Below are 15405 nucleotides of genomic sequence, written 5' to 3' on the forward strand. Positions count from 1 at the left end.
CCATTGATCTCTGTGTCTGTTTTCATGTCAGGACCATACTGCTTTGGTGACTGTAGCTTTGAGCTATAGTCTGAAGTCATAGAGCCTGATACCTCCAGCTCTGTTCTTCTTTCTCAAGATTATGTTCTGCTGTTTGGTCTTTAGTGTCTCCACACAATTTTTAGAATTATTTGTTCTAGTTCTGTGAAAAATGATGCTGGTATTTTGATAAGGATTGCGTTGAATCTGTAAAGCTGCAGAAATAGTCATTGGGCAATATAGTCACTTTAACAATATTAATTCTTCCAACCTGTGAGCATGATGTATTTTCCCCTCTATATCATCTTCTATCGCAGTTTTCTGAGTACAGGTCTTATACCTCCTTGGTTAGTCATTCCTCGGTATTTTATTCCTTCCGATACAATTGTGAATGAGATAATTTTCTTAGTTTCTCTTTCTGATAGCTCATTGTTAGTGTATAGAGAAGCAACAGATTTCTATGTATTAATTTTGTATCCTGCTATTTTACTGAATTCACTTACTAGCTTTTTGGTGACATCTTAAGGATTTTCTTAAGAAAATGACATGGTATGGTATGACAAGCTGTCAAGTCACCTGCAAACAGTGGTGGTTTTACTTCCTTTCCAGTCTGGATTTCTTTTATTTCTTTTTGTCTGAGTACTGTGACTAGGATTCCCAATACTATATTGAATAAAAGTGGCAAGAGTGGACTTCCTTGTCTTATTTTTCTGATCTTAGAGGAAATGCTTTCAGTTTTTCACCATTAATTATGATGTTTACTATGGGCTTGTCATATGTGGCCTTTATTATATGGAGGTTTATTCCCTCTATACCCACTTTGTTGAGAGTTTTTATCATAAAAGTATGTTGAATTTTGTCAAAAGGTTTTCCTGCATCTATTGAGATGATTTTTATTTTTCAATTCATTAATGATTTTTATTCTTCAATTTGTTAATGATTTCCATTCTTCAATTTGCTAATGTGGTATATCCCATTGATTGATTTGCAGATATCTTTGTATCCCTGGGATAAATCTCACTTGATCATGAGCTTTCAATGTATTTTTGAATTCACTTTGCTAATATTTTGGTGGGTATTTTTGCATTTATATTCATCAATGATATTGACCTAAGGTTTTTGTTTTTTTTTTGTAAAGTTTTTGTCTGATTTTAGTATCAGGGTGATGCTGGCCTCATAGACAGAGTTTAGAAGCATTTCCTCCTCTTTGATTTTTTGGAATAGTTTGAGTAGGATAGGTATTAACTCTTCTTTAAAGGTCTGGGGACTTCCCTGGTGAGCCGGTGGTTGAGAATCCGCCTTCCAGTGCAGAGGATGTGGGTTTGCTCCCTGGTCGGGGAACCTTTAATAAGCTCCCACATGCTGCAGGGCGACAAGCCCCCATGCTGCAACCACTGAGCTGCACCCACTGTGTGCCCACGGGCCACAGCCAGAGAAAGCCCACAGACAGCAACGAAGTCCCAGCACAACCGGAAAAAGAAGTTCGGTAGATACAGCTGTGAAGCCCTCTGGTCCTGGACTCCTTTTGAGGGAATTGTTTAAAAATTATTGATTCAATTTCATTACTGGTAACTGGTCTGTCCATATTTTCTATTTCTTCCTGGCTCAGTCTTGGGTTTGTACATGCCTAGGAAAGTGTCCGTTTCTTCTGGGTTGTCCCTTTTATTAGACATGCGTGGGGGCACACAGCGCCGAGCAGTGACACTCATACCGGCTTCCTGGGGCCAGGGTGGGGGCCCCAAGCAGCACAGCATCCTAGACTGTGTGAATGCCCACTGACCCTGCCCAGCCCCACAGTTTCATTCTGAGAAGTGATTTCTTGCTTCTGCACTTACAGGCCCAGGACTTGACCTGCTTCTGAAGAGCAGGGGTTTTGGCAGGAGGGGGAGATGCTGAGAGCTGATGGGGGTCCAGGTCTCCTCCCAGGTCCCACTCTCTGGGGCAGCGCTTGGAAAAGATTGTCCAGTCTCCCTCCCATAGTGGTCAGTGCCAGCTGCCCCAGGCCAGAGGTGCTTTATTTCTGTCTCTCTCTCTGGATGGTATTCTCTGGAAGCTGAAGGTTCCTGGAAGTTATGAATAGCTTCGCCCTGAAGGGCATGGTTTGTGGTCACGGTTCACAGGAATTTGGGAGACCCTGCAGCTCGGACATCCCGAAGTTGGTGGCACCCTGATTTCCTAAGCTTGCTGGGGAACGGGGCGCTGTTTCTCCCTGGCTGACCTCCCTCCGCCCTGCATCACCCAGTTCTGAGAGCAGAGCGGTGCTGGGGGGCACAGCCTCTCGCATCTGACACTAGTGTCCAAACCACCCGTGCTGGTGTTCGGGGGGCCACCTATGGGGAAGGCTCCTCACTGCAGGGGTGCCCCTGTCCCCTCAGAGATCAGAAGTCCCAGTCCGGACGTCGAATGGCCGAGCTCCCTCCAGAGGCTCCAGGGAGGGATCCTTGCCCCGCCGCCGCCGCCTCCAGCTCCTGGTGCCGCACCCTTGGGCCCAATCTCGTAGACGCCTCAGTCCAGTCTCTGCCTCCGTGTTCACTGGCATTCTCCCCATGTCCCCTCCGTGTCCCCGTTTTCTCTCACAAGGACACCGGACATAAGATTAGCCCCTATTCCAGCATCACCTGAACAGCCCACATCTGTAAAGACCTAGATTCCAAACAAGATTCCATCCTGAAGTTCCTGGTGGACGTGAGTTCTGGAGCGACACCCTTCAACCCCATCACAGCTTGCAGTTCATCGCCAAACACGGAACCTGGGATTTATCGTAAAACCCAGGTTCTTCATGAAACACTGAGCTTCGAGGCTTGTTGCAAGAATTAAAGGTGCTAATACAGATCAGGGCAAGGACCAAAGCTGGCCAAGCCTCCTCACAGGAAAGGGATGTCTGGGGGTGGCCGGGGGTCTGCTCCCGTGGGTGGGCTCTTTCTGGTACAGTCACTAACAGTCTCTCCGGGAAGGAAACCAGAGGCCAGAGAGCAAGCCAGAGCTAGTCTAGGAGATCCCTGAGCCTCCACCCAAGATGCCAACCAGGCCAGCGGGCCCCCTGGAAAGACCCTACAGTCTAGGTGGGGAACAGGAGCCAACCCACCAGGCCCCGCTATCAGGAGACACCCCCACCTTGCTCCCGTTCCCCTACCCCAGTACGCCCACCCGACCCCTGAGATGAGCGGTTTAGTTGCTTAGAATGTCAATTGAAGGCTTTTGTACCCCCTTTGCCAGTGGCACAGGGCACCCACAGCCCGCTGGGTACTGATGCCCATGTGGACTCAGCCAGGAGGACTGTCCTGCACCCTCCCTGCTCGGGCCCCCTCCATACTCAGCGACACACCCAGCACCGGCATTCCCACCGCTCCTGAGGTCTGAAGGCAGCTCGCTGTAGTCTGAGCAGTGTGGAGGGAAGTGCCCTGGGAGATTTAAAATGTGAGAGGTGGGAGGTGGGAGGTTGGGTCCTGTAGGCCTTCCCATCCCACGTGCCTGCACGGAGCCCTAGTGCTCCTCAGTCCTGCCCCCGCCGCAGGGCTCAGGCCACTGTCCCATCCTGGCGGTTATTATGACTGGAGTCATTGTTGTTGCCATTTTTGCTACCCTAAGTGGGCAGCGGGTGCTTGCAGAGCCCTCGATACTGACCAGGTTCCCCCCTCGGAGCTCGACCTGAACCCCATGTCACCCTCGCCCCAGCCTGCAGAGGGTGCGGTGACTGCAGAGATCCCTTTACCCAAGGCCACGGTCACATGGTTTGGAGGAGCCGGTGCCCAAGGCAGAAGCCACCCTCCAGGACACACCTTTCCCCAGTGCTGGCTCTGACTTGTCCTTGTCTAAGAGGCTGACCCTGGAAGTGTTCCTGGCGCTGGCAGCCAGCCTGGACCCAGAGCCCAGACACCCCCCCCACCGCCCCCACTTCTAGGGCCTACCAGGAACCGTCCAGGCCCAGAGGGGGCCTTCCTGCTTGGCCTCGGATGGAAGAAGGCCTCCTATTGTCCTCATAGAGGAAGCAACCCCAGGGCCCGAGGATGGGCCAGGGGGGATTCGGGGAACCGCGTGGCTGGGGGCCCGGCCCGGGCTGGCTGGCTGGCCCTCCTCCTGTATAAGGCCCCGAGCCCTCTGTCTCAGCCCTCCACTCCCTGCAGAGCTCAGAAGTGCGACCCCGGCTGCAGCCATGAAGTGCCTCCTGCTTGCCCTGGGCCTGGCCCTTGCCTGTGGCGCCCAGGCCATCATCGTCACCCAGACCATGAAGGGCCTGGACATCCAGAAGGTTCGAGGGTGGCCGGGTGGGTGGTGAGTTGCAGGGTGGGCAGGGGAGCTGGGCCTCAGAGACCAAGGGAGGCTGTGACGTCTGGGGTTCCCATCAGTCAGCTAGGGCCGCCTGACAAATCCCCCGCAGGGGCAGCTTCAACCAGGTGTTTAGTGTCTTGCATTCTGGAGGCTGGAAGCCCGCAATCCGGGTGTCGGCCGGGCTGCCTTCTCCTACGGCTGCTCTCCGGGGAGCAGACGGCCGTCTTCTCCCTGCGTCCTCTGTGTGCCCTGATTTCCTCTTCCTGTGAGGTCACCAGGCCTGCTGGATCCACGCCCGCCCACACAGCCTCACGTGACCTTTGTCATCTCGTTAAAGGCCGTGTCTCCAGTCATGTGTTGAGGTTCTGGGGGTTAATGGGACACAGTTCAGCCCCTAAAAGAGTCACTCTGCCCCTCAAATTTTCCCCACCTCCAGCCATGTCTCCCCAAGATCCAAACATTGCCACGTGTGCGGGGGCTCATCTGGGTCCCTCTTTGGGCTCAGAGTGAGTCTGGGGAGAGCATTCCTCAGGGTGCAGAGTTGGGGGGAGCATCTCAGGGCTGCCCAGGCCTGGGTGGGACAGAGAGCCCACTGTGGGGCTGGGGGCCCCTTCCCGCCCCTGGAGTGCAGCTCAAGGTCCTCCCCAGGTGGCGGGGACTTGGTACTCCTTGGCCATGGCGGCCAGCGACATCTCCCTGCTGGACGCCCAGAGTGCCCCCCTGAGAGTGTATGTGGAGGAGCTGAAGCCCACCCCTGAGGGCGACCTGGAGATCCTGCTGCAGAAATGGTGGGCGTCCCCCCCCAAAACATGGAACCCCCACTCCCCAGGGCTATGGACCCCCCCAGGGTGGGGTGCAGGAGGGACCCAGGGCCCCAGGGCCAGGGAACGGGGCTCGGAGTTTCCTGGTATCCCTGGAGGTCCACCCAAGGCTGCCTATCCAGGGCTTCTTCTTTCTTTTTTTTTCAACTTTTATTAATTTGATGTTTCAGAACATCATCAAACAAATGAACATAAAACATCATTTTTGTTAACTTGGAAGGGGAGATAAAATCCACTGAAGTGGAAATGCATGGGAAAGATACATACAATAAGGCAGGTATTCTGAATTCGCTGTTAGTTTGAGGATTACAAATGCACTTGAGCAACAGAGAGACATTTTCATCATTTCTAGTCTGAACACCTCAATATCTAAAATGAACAAGATGTCATGGAAACAAAGTGGGGTGGGGAGAGGCCCGTGTGAAGGCCGCTGGGCAGCTGCAGACCGGGGTCCTCGGGGCCCAGGCAGTTCCCACTACCAGCCCTGTCCACCCTCAGACGGGGGTCAGAGTGCAGGAGAGAGCTGGGTGGGTGTGGGGGCAGAGATGGGGACCTGAACCCCAGGACTGCCTTTTGGGGGTGCCTGTGGTCAAGGCTCTCCCCGACCTCTTCTCCCTGGCTCCATCTGACTTCTCCTGGCCCATCCACCCGGTCATCTGTGGCCCGAGAGGTGACAGTGAGTGCAGCCAAGGCCGGTTGGCCAGCCAGCCCCTATGCCCACGCCACCCGCCTCCAGCCCCTCCTGGGGCCGGCTTCTGCCCCTGGCCCTCAGTTCATCCTGATGAAAATGGTCCATGCCCATGGCTCAGAAAGAAGCTGTCTTTCAGGGAGAATGGTGAGTGTGCTCAGAAGAAGATCATTGCAGAAAAAACCAAGATCCCTGCCGTGTTCAAGATCGACGGTGAGTGCCAGGTCCCTGGGGGAGGCCCACCACCCCCCGGGGACTGTGGGCAGGTGCAGGGGGCTGGCGTCAGGCCCCGGGATCCTAAGGGGCTGGTGGTGATGAAGACACTGCCGTGACACCCGCTTCCCTGGCCTCCCTGCCACCTGCCTGGGGCCTTGGGGCCAGTGGCCATGGGCAGGTCCCGGCTGGACGGGTCTGACCCCCCAGGGTGACACCCGAGCTCTCTTTGCTGAGGGTGGGGTGGTGCTTGGGGCCCTCAGGCTGAGCTCAGGAGGTACCTGTGCCCTCCCAGGGGTAACCAAGAGCCGCTGCCCGCTCCAGTGGTCCAGGTGCCCCACGACCCCAGCCCACCCCACGGCTCCTTCATCTCCTGGAGACGAACTCTGTCCGCCCTCACTCATTCACTTGTTCGTCCTAAATCCGAGATGAGAAAGCTTCGAGGTGGGGTTGGGGTTCCATCAGGGCCTGCCCTTCCGCCTTGGCCCCCTCAGGACTCACTCTGACTGGAGGCCCTGCACTGACAGATGCCAGGGTGCCCAGCCCAGGGTCTCCAGTGCCATCCGGCTGCACAGGGTTTGGATGCTGGTCCTGCCCCCAAGCTGCCCAGACACTGCAGGGCAGCCAGGGCCACCCGCTGGTCTCGGTCAGGGTGAGCCCCAGCTGCCCCCACTCAGCGCTACCCCCCAACAATGCCCCTGTCCTCAGGACGCACCCCTCTTCCCTTGCTGGGCAGTGTCCAGCCCCACCCGAGATCGGGGGAAGCCCTATTTCTTGACCACTCTGGTTCCTGGGGGAGGGCAGCCTCAGACTGAGTGGTGAGTGTTCCCAAGTCCAGAAGGTGGTGGAGGGTCCCTGGCAGATCCAGAGTTGGGCTTCCAGAGTGAGGGCTTCCTGGGCCCCATGTGCCTGGCAGTGGCAGCAGGGAAGGGGCCGCACCATTTTGGGGCTGGGGGATGCCAGATGCCCTCCCCACCCCGTCCTCGCTGAGTGGTGACCCCGGGGGAGCCCCACTGGTCATGGGGGGTGCTGGGGGCTGACCAGCAACCCCCCCTCCTGCTGGAACTCACTTTCCTCCCGTCTTGATCTCTTCCAGCCTTGAACGAGAACAAAGTCCTTGTGCTGGACACCGACTACAAAAAGTACCTGCTCTTCTGCATGGAGAACAGTGCTGAGCCCGAGCAAAGCCTGGCCTGCCAGTGCCTGGGTGGGTGCCAACCCTGGCTGCCCAGGGAGACCAGCTGTGTGGTCCTCGCTGCAACAGGGCGGGGGGGGGACGATGGGAGCAGGGAGCTTGATTCCCAGGAGGAGGAGGGATGGGGGGGCCCCGAGTCCCGCCAGGAGAGAGTGGTCACATACCGGGAGCCGGTGTCCTCTGGGCCTGTGGGTGACTGGGGACGGGGGCCAGACAAACAGGCTGGGAGACAGGTGGGCTGCAGCACTCTGATGTGACCATCACGATGGAGCCGGCAGTCACTATGAATCTAACAGCCTTTGTTATGGGGGAGTTTCAATTATTTCACCAAATAAGAACTCAGGCAGAAAGCCATCTTTCAACTGTCACGTCCTGAAAACAAATGGCAGGTGACGTTTTCTGTGCCGTAGCAGTGCCCCTGGGCGTCTTCAGGGCCCCTGTGCCAGGCGGGCGTGGGCATCGGAGAGTGGAGGCTCCTGGCTGTGTCAGCTGGCCCAGGGGGAGGAAGGGACCCGGACAGCCAGAGGTGGGGGGCAGGCTTTCCCCCTGTGACCCTGCAGACCCACTGCATTGCCCTGGGAGGAAGGGGAGGGAACTGGGCCAAGGGGGAAGGGCAGGTGTGCTGGAGGCCAAGGGCAGACCTGCAGACCACCCTGGGCAGCAGGGGCTGACCCCGTCCCGGCCCCACAGTCAGGACCCCGGAGGTGGACGACGAGGCCCTGGAGAAATTTGACAAAGCCCTCAAGGCCCTGCCTATGCACATCCGGCTCTCCTTCAACCCGACCCAGCTGGAGGGTGAGCACCCAGGCCCCACCCTGCTCCCGGGGCAGGAAGCCACCCGGCCCAGGACAACCTCCTCCCATGGTGACCCCCAGCTCCCCAGGCCTCCCGGGAGGATGGAGACGGGGTGCAGGGCCCCAAGGTGGCCCCCTCCCCTCCCCAGCTCCCTCTGTCCCAGAGTGTCCAGTCCCATCCTGACCACCCCCCCACGACTCTCCCTCCCCCACAGAGCAGTGCCACGTCTAGGTGAGCCCCTGACAGCGCCTCTGGGGTAAGCTGCCTGCCCTGCCCCACGTCCTGGGCACACACATGGGGTGGGGGGTCTTGGTGGGGCCCAGGATCCCCCATTAGGCCCTGGGGTCCCCCCGTAGGAATGGCTGGAAGCTGGGGTCCCTCCTGGAGACTACAGAGCTGGCTGGCTGCATGCCCGCTCTTGTGGGGTGACCTGTGTCCTGGCCTCACTCACACGCTGACCTCCTCTACCTCCTTCCTGGCAGACCTAAGGGCCAAGGTGGAGGCTCAGGAAGTGGGCACCTAAGGGGGAGACTAGGGGGGTCCTTCTCCCGAGGAGGGGCCATCCTGAGCCCCCAGCCACGGAGAGGCTGGCAAGGGTCTGGCAGGTGCCCCAGGAATCACAGGGGAGCCCCATGTCCATTTCAGGGCCGGGGAGCCTTGGCCCCTCTGGGGACAGACGACGTCACCCCCGCCTCCCCCATCAGGGGACCAGGAGGAACCGGGACCACAATCACCCCTCCTGGGACCCAGGCCCCTCCAGGCCCCTCCTGGGGCCTCCTGCTCGGGGCCGCTCCTCCTTCAGCAATAAAGGCGTAAACCCGTGCTCTCCCTTCTGAGTCTTTCCTGGACGACGGGCAGGGGGTGGAGAAGGCCCGGGACAGGGTGGGGAGTGGTCTGGCTCAGAGGATGATGGCAGGGCTGGGATCCAGGGCGTCTGCATCACAGTCTTGTGACATCTGGGGGCCCACACACATCACTGCGGCTTTTTGAAACTTTCAGGAACCAGGTAGGGACTCGGTAGAGACATCTGCCAGTTAACTTGGAGTGTTCAGTCAACACCCAAACTCGACCAAGGACAGGAAGTGGAAAATGGCTGTCTCTTAATCTAATAAATATTGATATGAAAACTCAAGTTGCTCATGGATCAAATTATGCCCTTTTATGAATCCAGCGACTACGGTCGGTATCAAACTTCATGTACCCAAAACGCACTGATCTTTTCTGTGCTAAAATGAAATAAAGAGATTTCCCCAAGATACAGGAGCTGGGCAAAAGAGGTCATGGTTGGAAGGGGACTTGTTCTGCACACACAGCAAGGAGATCCAGCCAGTCCATCCTAAAGGAGATCAGTCCTGGGTGTTTATTGGAAGGACTGATGTTGAAGCTGAAACTCCAATACTTTGGCCACATGATGCGGAGAGCTGACTCATTTGAAAGGACCCTGATACTGGGAAAGATTGAGGGCAGGAGGAGAAGTGGATGACAGAGGATGAGATGGTTGGATGGTGTCACCGACAAAACGGACATGGGTTTGGGTAGACTCCAGGAATTGGTGATGGACAGAGAGGCCTGGCAGGCTGCGCGGTCCATGGGGTCGCAAAGAGTCGGACACGACTAGGCGACTGAACTGAACTGAACTGAATGGAAAAGAGGTATACAGCAACGTGGGGATTTTTTAGATAATAAGAATAATTCACACATAACACAGTGTATATACTCATGTTTATATACATACGCGAGTGCTCAGTCACACTCAGTCGTTATCTGACTCTGTGACCCATGGACTATAGCCCTCCAGGCTCCTTCTGTCCACAGAATTCTCCAGACAAGAATACTGGAGTGGATAGCCATTTCCTCCTCCAGGGGATCCTCCCAACCCAGGGCTCGAACCCGCGTCTCCTGCATTGGCAGGCGGATTCTTTACCACTGCACCACCAGGGAAGCCCGTGTTACTATCTGTGTCCCACTTAATTACCAAAGCTGCTCCAAGAAAAAGCCCCTGTGCCTCTGAGCTTCCCGGCCTGCAGGAGGTGGTGGGGGTCTGTGACCTGGGAACACCCTCCCGCTTCAGAACTCCCGGGCCCCGTGACCCACACTCCTGCAGACAGCCGCGTAGTGCTGCTTTTCATGACTCATTATCTTAAAAAAAAACTGAGGTCTATTTTGTGACTTCACTGCTGTAACTTCTGAACATCCAGAGCGATGGACAGCCTCCTCCCCAGGCCTCAGGGGCTTCAGGGTGCCAGCCTTCATCCACGAGTCACCAGACACACGGGGGCGGCCCCGCCTCCAGGGTGCTCACAGTCTTCCCATCGTCCTGATCAAAGAGAGAGATCAATGACTTCTCAGGAGCAAGCGGACATCCACAGGACACTGAGGTTCACCAGACTGAGCTGGTCCTTTTGAACCTAAAGACACACAGCTCTCGAAGGTTTTCTCGCTTTGAATCTGGATTTAATGCCTATTTGCCCCTCAAGAGGGAAGACACTCCTGCATGTCCCCAGGACAGCCGCTCGGTGTCATCCGAGGCCACTTAGTATTATCTGACCACACCCTGGAATTAATTGGTCCAAACTGGACACAAACCTTGGTGGGAAGTTTCATCCCAGAGGCTCAACCATCCTGCTTTTACCACCTACATCTTTCTTTTATGTGTATATATGTATTTTGTTTTCATTTTTTGGCTGTGCTGGCTCTTCGTTGCAGTTCAGCACGCAGGCTTTCTCTCTAGTTGCAGTATGAGAACTTCTCTCATTGCGGAGCTCAGTCTCTAGAATGCATGAGCTCAGTAGCTGCGTCATGCAGGCTTAGATGTGGGATCTTTGTTCCCTGACCAGGGATCAAACCCCATCCCCTAGCCTGGAAGGCAGATTCTTAACCACTGGACCACCAGGGAAGTCCCCTGCCTGCCTGCATCTTAACCTCAGTTCAGTCTGTCAGTCGTGTCTGACTCTTTGCGACCCCATGAATTGCAGCACACCAGGCCTCCCTGTCCATCACCAACTCCCGGAGTTCACTCAGGCTCACGTCCATCGAGTCAGTGATGCCATCCAGCCATCTCATCCTCTGTCGTCCCCTTCTCCTCCTGCCCCCAATTCCTCCCAGCATCAGAGTCTTTTCCAATGAGTCAGCTCTTCGCATGAGGTAGCCAAAGTACTGGAGTTTCAGCTTCAGCATCATTCCTTCCAAAGAACACCCAGGGCTGATCTCCTTCAGAATGGACTGGTTGGATCTCCTTGCAGTCCAAGGGACTCTCAGGAGTCTTCTCCAACACCACAGTAAACCTAGCAAACTGCAAATGTAGGAGGACTCAGAGCCTCTGTAACTGTTACAGGTGAATCGGGTTAGCATCCTGTCAGTCACCTGCTGTGGGGCAAGGCCGCTCTCCAGGACATGCCAGCCCCATGTTAACTGGATGCGTCAGCTATAGCCCTTTTTCACTTAGCCTCTGATGCCTTAGCCTTGTGACTGTCCTGGGTCTGCTAAGGCTGGGCAAACACGGTGACCGCCACCTGTGAGCCATGTGGGTGGAGTGCCCAGCTCAGAATCTCATGGGTGTCTCTGACTCACGTGAGCAGGGACAGATTGAGGAGGGAGGAGGGGGAGGGAGGAAGGAAGGGAGGGGGTCTGGGGAGCACCACTGCCCACCCACGCCTGGATGAAAGCCCCTATTCCCCCTACTTTCCAGATCTAGCTGTTTCCGGCCTGGGGCCCCTCCCTTTGGCCTTCAGAGAGGCCATTCTTTAGCGATGTATTCGCTGTTTCAGCAGAGTTCTTTAAATTTTCAGCTTCTGCATCTTTTTCAGAAAGGATTTAAGTCTTGGGTGTTGCTTCCTATTAAAGAGCCCAGCAGATCCACTGGCTGAGCTCGATCCACAGCCGCGCTCACAGGGGAAAGTCTGAGCACTTGGCCCCTGAGACTAGACCCCAAGAGCCAAGACTGGGGGCTCCGGGCACCACGTGGCCAAGGAGCTTCACCCGCCCTGTGCCCACACCCCTGCAGGCAGGAGGTCGCTGTCTGACCAACCAGCTGGCCACCAGCCATGCACACCTGGTCTCCCCAGCTGACCCTCAAGCCTCGCTCTCGCTCTCCATGCCATCTGGACCCGAGACGAGGACAAGGAGCTCGTCTTGCTCTGGACATGAGCGTGTTCCCTGCAGCTCTCGGGGCCTCCCAAGGGACAGGCCAGAGATCAGAACCAGAGGGACACGTGGTTCAAAGTCGAAGGCCAAACTTCAGAACCTCCAAAGCTTTATGAGGAGGGGCCGGTGGGAAATGCACACACAGCCCCCTCCTGAGGGGCGGCCCACAACCCCCACCCCCGCCCCGTGCCCCTGTGGCCGGGGAGCCCTGGGTGGGCTGTGTTTCCAGCCCTGGTGGGTCAACTGGGGAGACGGATCTCAGGGGCCAGGATCTGTGCTGACCGCAAGGATGTACCACGGCCTGGATGACAGTCACAGCCATAGACACCACGCAGCCGCCCTGCAGTCCCCGAGTCTGTCGGCACACGGCCCCTCCCCCATGAGAAACTGAAGACCCCCTGGGTAGGGAGGCACAGAGCGGGCAGCCTAAGTTCAGCTCAAAGCCCAGGTGACCGGGCACAGCCAGGCCCCAGCCCCCACCCCAAGACCTGGAACTGCCAGCCAAGGACGGAGTGGGGGCCAAAGCCCCTCACGCCCCATGCCGGCAGCCATGGGCCAGCCCCCTTCTCTGGCTGGGAGACCTCCAAAGCCCAGGGGTCCGAGAACCCGGGGGATGCAGGAACCCCAGAACCTAGGCCGGCACCATGCCGGGAGGGTGACTCCAGGTAAGGTCTCTTGTCTTTCCCAGAGAGGGGGTGAGCAAAGGACTAAAGGTCACCGTCCATCCCACGGGGTCCCGAGGCCAGTCCCAAGGCCCCGGTGAGTAGCCCACCACTCCAGCCTGGATCCTGCAGGGGGGTGGGGTGGGGAGCAGGGGCCTCCATGCCCAAGGCTGGCCCTAGGGGCAGGAAGAGACGTCCTCAGGGTGGCATCTCACGGCCCATGGGGCAGAACCAGCTGGGCACCTGCTGAGGGTCCCCGCAGTCCAGGGAGGCAGCCCCAGGCTCCTGCGCTCCGTCAGCCCCCACTACAGCAGCCTCATCGCCTACAGCCGTGGCCAGGAAGCGGCGGGACCACCAGCCTGGCAGCACTCCTGGGTAGGTGCCGGCTGCCCCGGGTCAGGGCTGAAGGACAACATCTTGCAGCCCGCTGCCCTGCGCAGGACAGAGCAGCCACGCACATGGACGCCATGGAGTCACATTGGGCTTAGAAGGTGGAAGCGCCTCGGAGGGAAGACAGGGCCCTGGGGATGGAGTAGGGTGTGGGCTGTGCTGGGCAGGGGGCCAGGCTGTGCTGGGCAGGGGCCTGGCTGAGCTGAAGACTGGCCAGGTGAGGGGGGGACCCTCCGGGGTCCTCACCAGAGGGGCCCAGGCCTGATGTAACCTTCCAAGGAGGCCTGATGCACTCCGGAGTGGCCTGGAGGGGCCAGTCCTGACAGACCCCATGCCAGCCATGCAGAGAGAAGTCCTGCTTTAGAGGTAACACTCAGGCAAGGGGACAGGGCCGCGGCCATGGCAGCAACCGCAGGGCCTGGCAGGGAGCCGAGAGGAGGAGTCTCGTCTGAGAAAGGCCCCCAGTCCCCGCCTCCAAGCACTGGCCCCTCTGAATTCAGCCAGCACAATGCCAGGGACCTTGAGTGGCTGGGGCAGTATCTTGAGTACATCTCCAGGTTCTAGCCGCAGGAAGCCTCCGCCTTCAACCTGGACGGTGAGTGCTGCCCTCCAGCCACTTCCCCTGCGCCCCCAAGAACAGGGACAGGAGGAAGGGGGGAGGTCCTCTCCCACTAGCAAGACCAGAGCAGCTGGAAACATGGCCTGCCTCTATTGGGCACCGACACGAATCTCTTATCTGCCAGACCTCACGAATGCCCTGCAACATGGTGGGTGGGCAGATATCCATGTCCATCCTGCAGGTTCGGACTCCGAGGCTCAGAGAGGTTCAGAAACAAGGCCAAGGTCACACAGCCTGGAGGAGGCAGTGGGAGACAGCCTCTCCCCTGTACCCCTCCCCTCCACATCATTTAGTTGATCAACAAGCAGGAGGGCCAGCCCCACTCTGGGAGTTCAGGATGCAGGTAGAACAAGACAGACATTCCTCAGCCCTTGTGCGGATTACCTGGGGCCACTGAGGCTCAGTCTCTAATTTATTGGGAAGGGGGACCCCAGAGCAGGGGAGCTCGGCCAGGGAGGCTGCCTGGAGGAGGGAGCGTTGCAGGCACAGACGGGAAGGGGAGGGAGAGCCGAGCAGTAGGTGGGGTCGTGGGGTCTTGTGGGTCATCTCGGGGCAGGGGGCCGTGGCCGGACCTGGGGCTGGACATCAGAAGACAAGGTGGTCGCGGTGGCTGTGTGCCCTGGGCTTGATTGATGGGTGGTCTTCAGAACAAACGGATGGAGGCCCTAGAGTCTGACCTTGTTCTCGACCCTCCACAGCCCCGTGCTCCCCACAGGAAGCCTAGCTCGGCCCCCACACCCCAGACCTTCCTGCCGGGTCTCTCCTGCCCACTGTCCTCGCCCCCCCCCCTCCCCTCCCCCACACCCGGGCTGGCCGAGGGGCTTTCTGAACCTCTCTGCCCCGCCAGGAACCTCCCCGACCCCGAGCCCACCCCTCCCTCGCCGCGGGCCACCAGGTCCTGCCAACCAACAGCTCAGAGGCCGCAGCCTCTCCCAGTCTGGCCCACAGGCTTGAAAACACTCTGGGTGTTGGGAGGGGTGGCAGGCAGCCCCCAAGTCCCACCGAAGTAGACACAGCGTTGCTGTCCGGTGAATGGAGCCACCATCTGGGTCCTTCAAGTGACCCTGGGCGGGGCAGGGCTGGCACTGGCCATCCGGCCCGCACTTCCATCGGGCTCTGGACTCCAGGAGCCCGCACCCCCGTCCCTGCCCAGCCCAGAAGGGTGCTGAGTGACCACAGTGCCAGCCCAGGCTCCCAGAATAGTCAGGTGAGCCCGGGCCCGTGCACCTGCCGGAGAAGGGAGCCGAGGCCGCCTCGCCCTCCCCTCTCCAAGCACCCAGACAGAATGTCCCTCCTCATCCCAGGCGAGCCAGCGGCCACCTGCCTGCAAGGCCGGCTCCTAGGAAGCCGGGTCAGGGCCTCAGCACTAACTGCATGGAAATGCCAGAGGCAGGCGTGGCAGGATCCTGCCTCCACCCTCTGCAACAGCAAGGCCTCCTGGGAGGTCACACCTCAGGAGGGCGGCTCCCACCACGGTCACTGCGCTAGGACAGCACCGCGGCAGGGACTCCGCCGGCCACCTGTGCAGACCCCACCTGCCTTTCATGCAAGGGGTAGGGTGGTGAACAGGTGCTCAGAGCGTGGTAACTTTC

At 58.1% G+C, this 15405-nt stretch overlaps 1 protein-coding gene across 2 annotated transcripts; it reads left to right on the forward strand.

The window, feature by feature from the left end:
• The first annotated feature begins 4110 nt into the window (after positions 1 to 4110).
• LOC102406615 (beta-lactoglobulin-like) lies at positions 4111 to 8827 on the forward strand. Of its 2 annotated transcripts, none has more exons than XM_006062183.4 (7): positions 4111 to 4267; positions 4936 to 5075; positions 5936 to 6009; positions 7106 to 7216; positions 7895 to 7999; positions 8214 to 8230; positions 8645 to 8821. In XM_006062183.4, the coding sequence occupies exons 1-6, from the start codon at positions 4172 to 4174 to the stop codon at positions 8228 to 8230; spliced, it is 543 nt and encodes a 180-aa protein (XP_006062245.1). In that variant the 5' UTR covers positions 4111 to 4171; the 3' UTR covers positions 8645 to 8821.
• The last annotated feature ends 6578 nt before the right edge of the window (positions 8828 to 15405 follow it).

The sequence above is a fragment of the Bubalus bubalis genome, chromosome 12, assembly GCF_019923935.1.
Source record: "Bubalus bubalis isolate 160015118507 breed Murrah chromosome 12, NDDB_SH_1, whole genome shotgun sequence".
Lineage (NCBI taxonomy): Eukaryota > Metazoa > Chordata > Mammalia > Artiodactyla > Bovidae > Bubalus > Bubalus bubalis.

Bases quoted from the DNA above. Each gene is read 5' to 3' on its own strand.
- LOC102406615 (XM_006062183.4), top strand. From the start codon at position 4,172: ATGAAGTGCCTCCTGCTTGCCCTGGGCCTGGCCCTTGCCTGTGGCGCC. The intron at 4,268-4,935 runs GTTCGAGGGTGG...GGTCCTCCCCAG, and splicing joins AGGGCCTGGACATCCAGAAG to GTGGCGGGGACTTGGTACTC. The intron at 5,076-5,935 runs GTGGGCGTCCCC...GCTGTCTTTCAG, and splicing joins GAGATCCTGCTGCAGAAATG to GGAGAATGGTGAGTGTGCTC.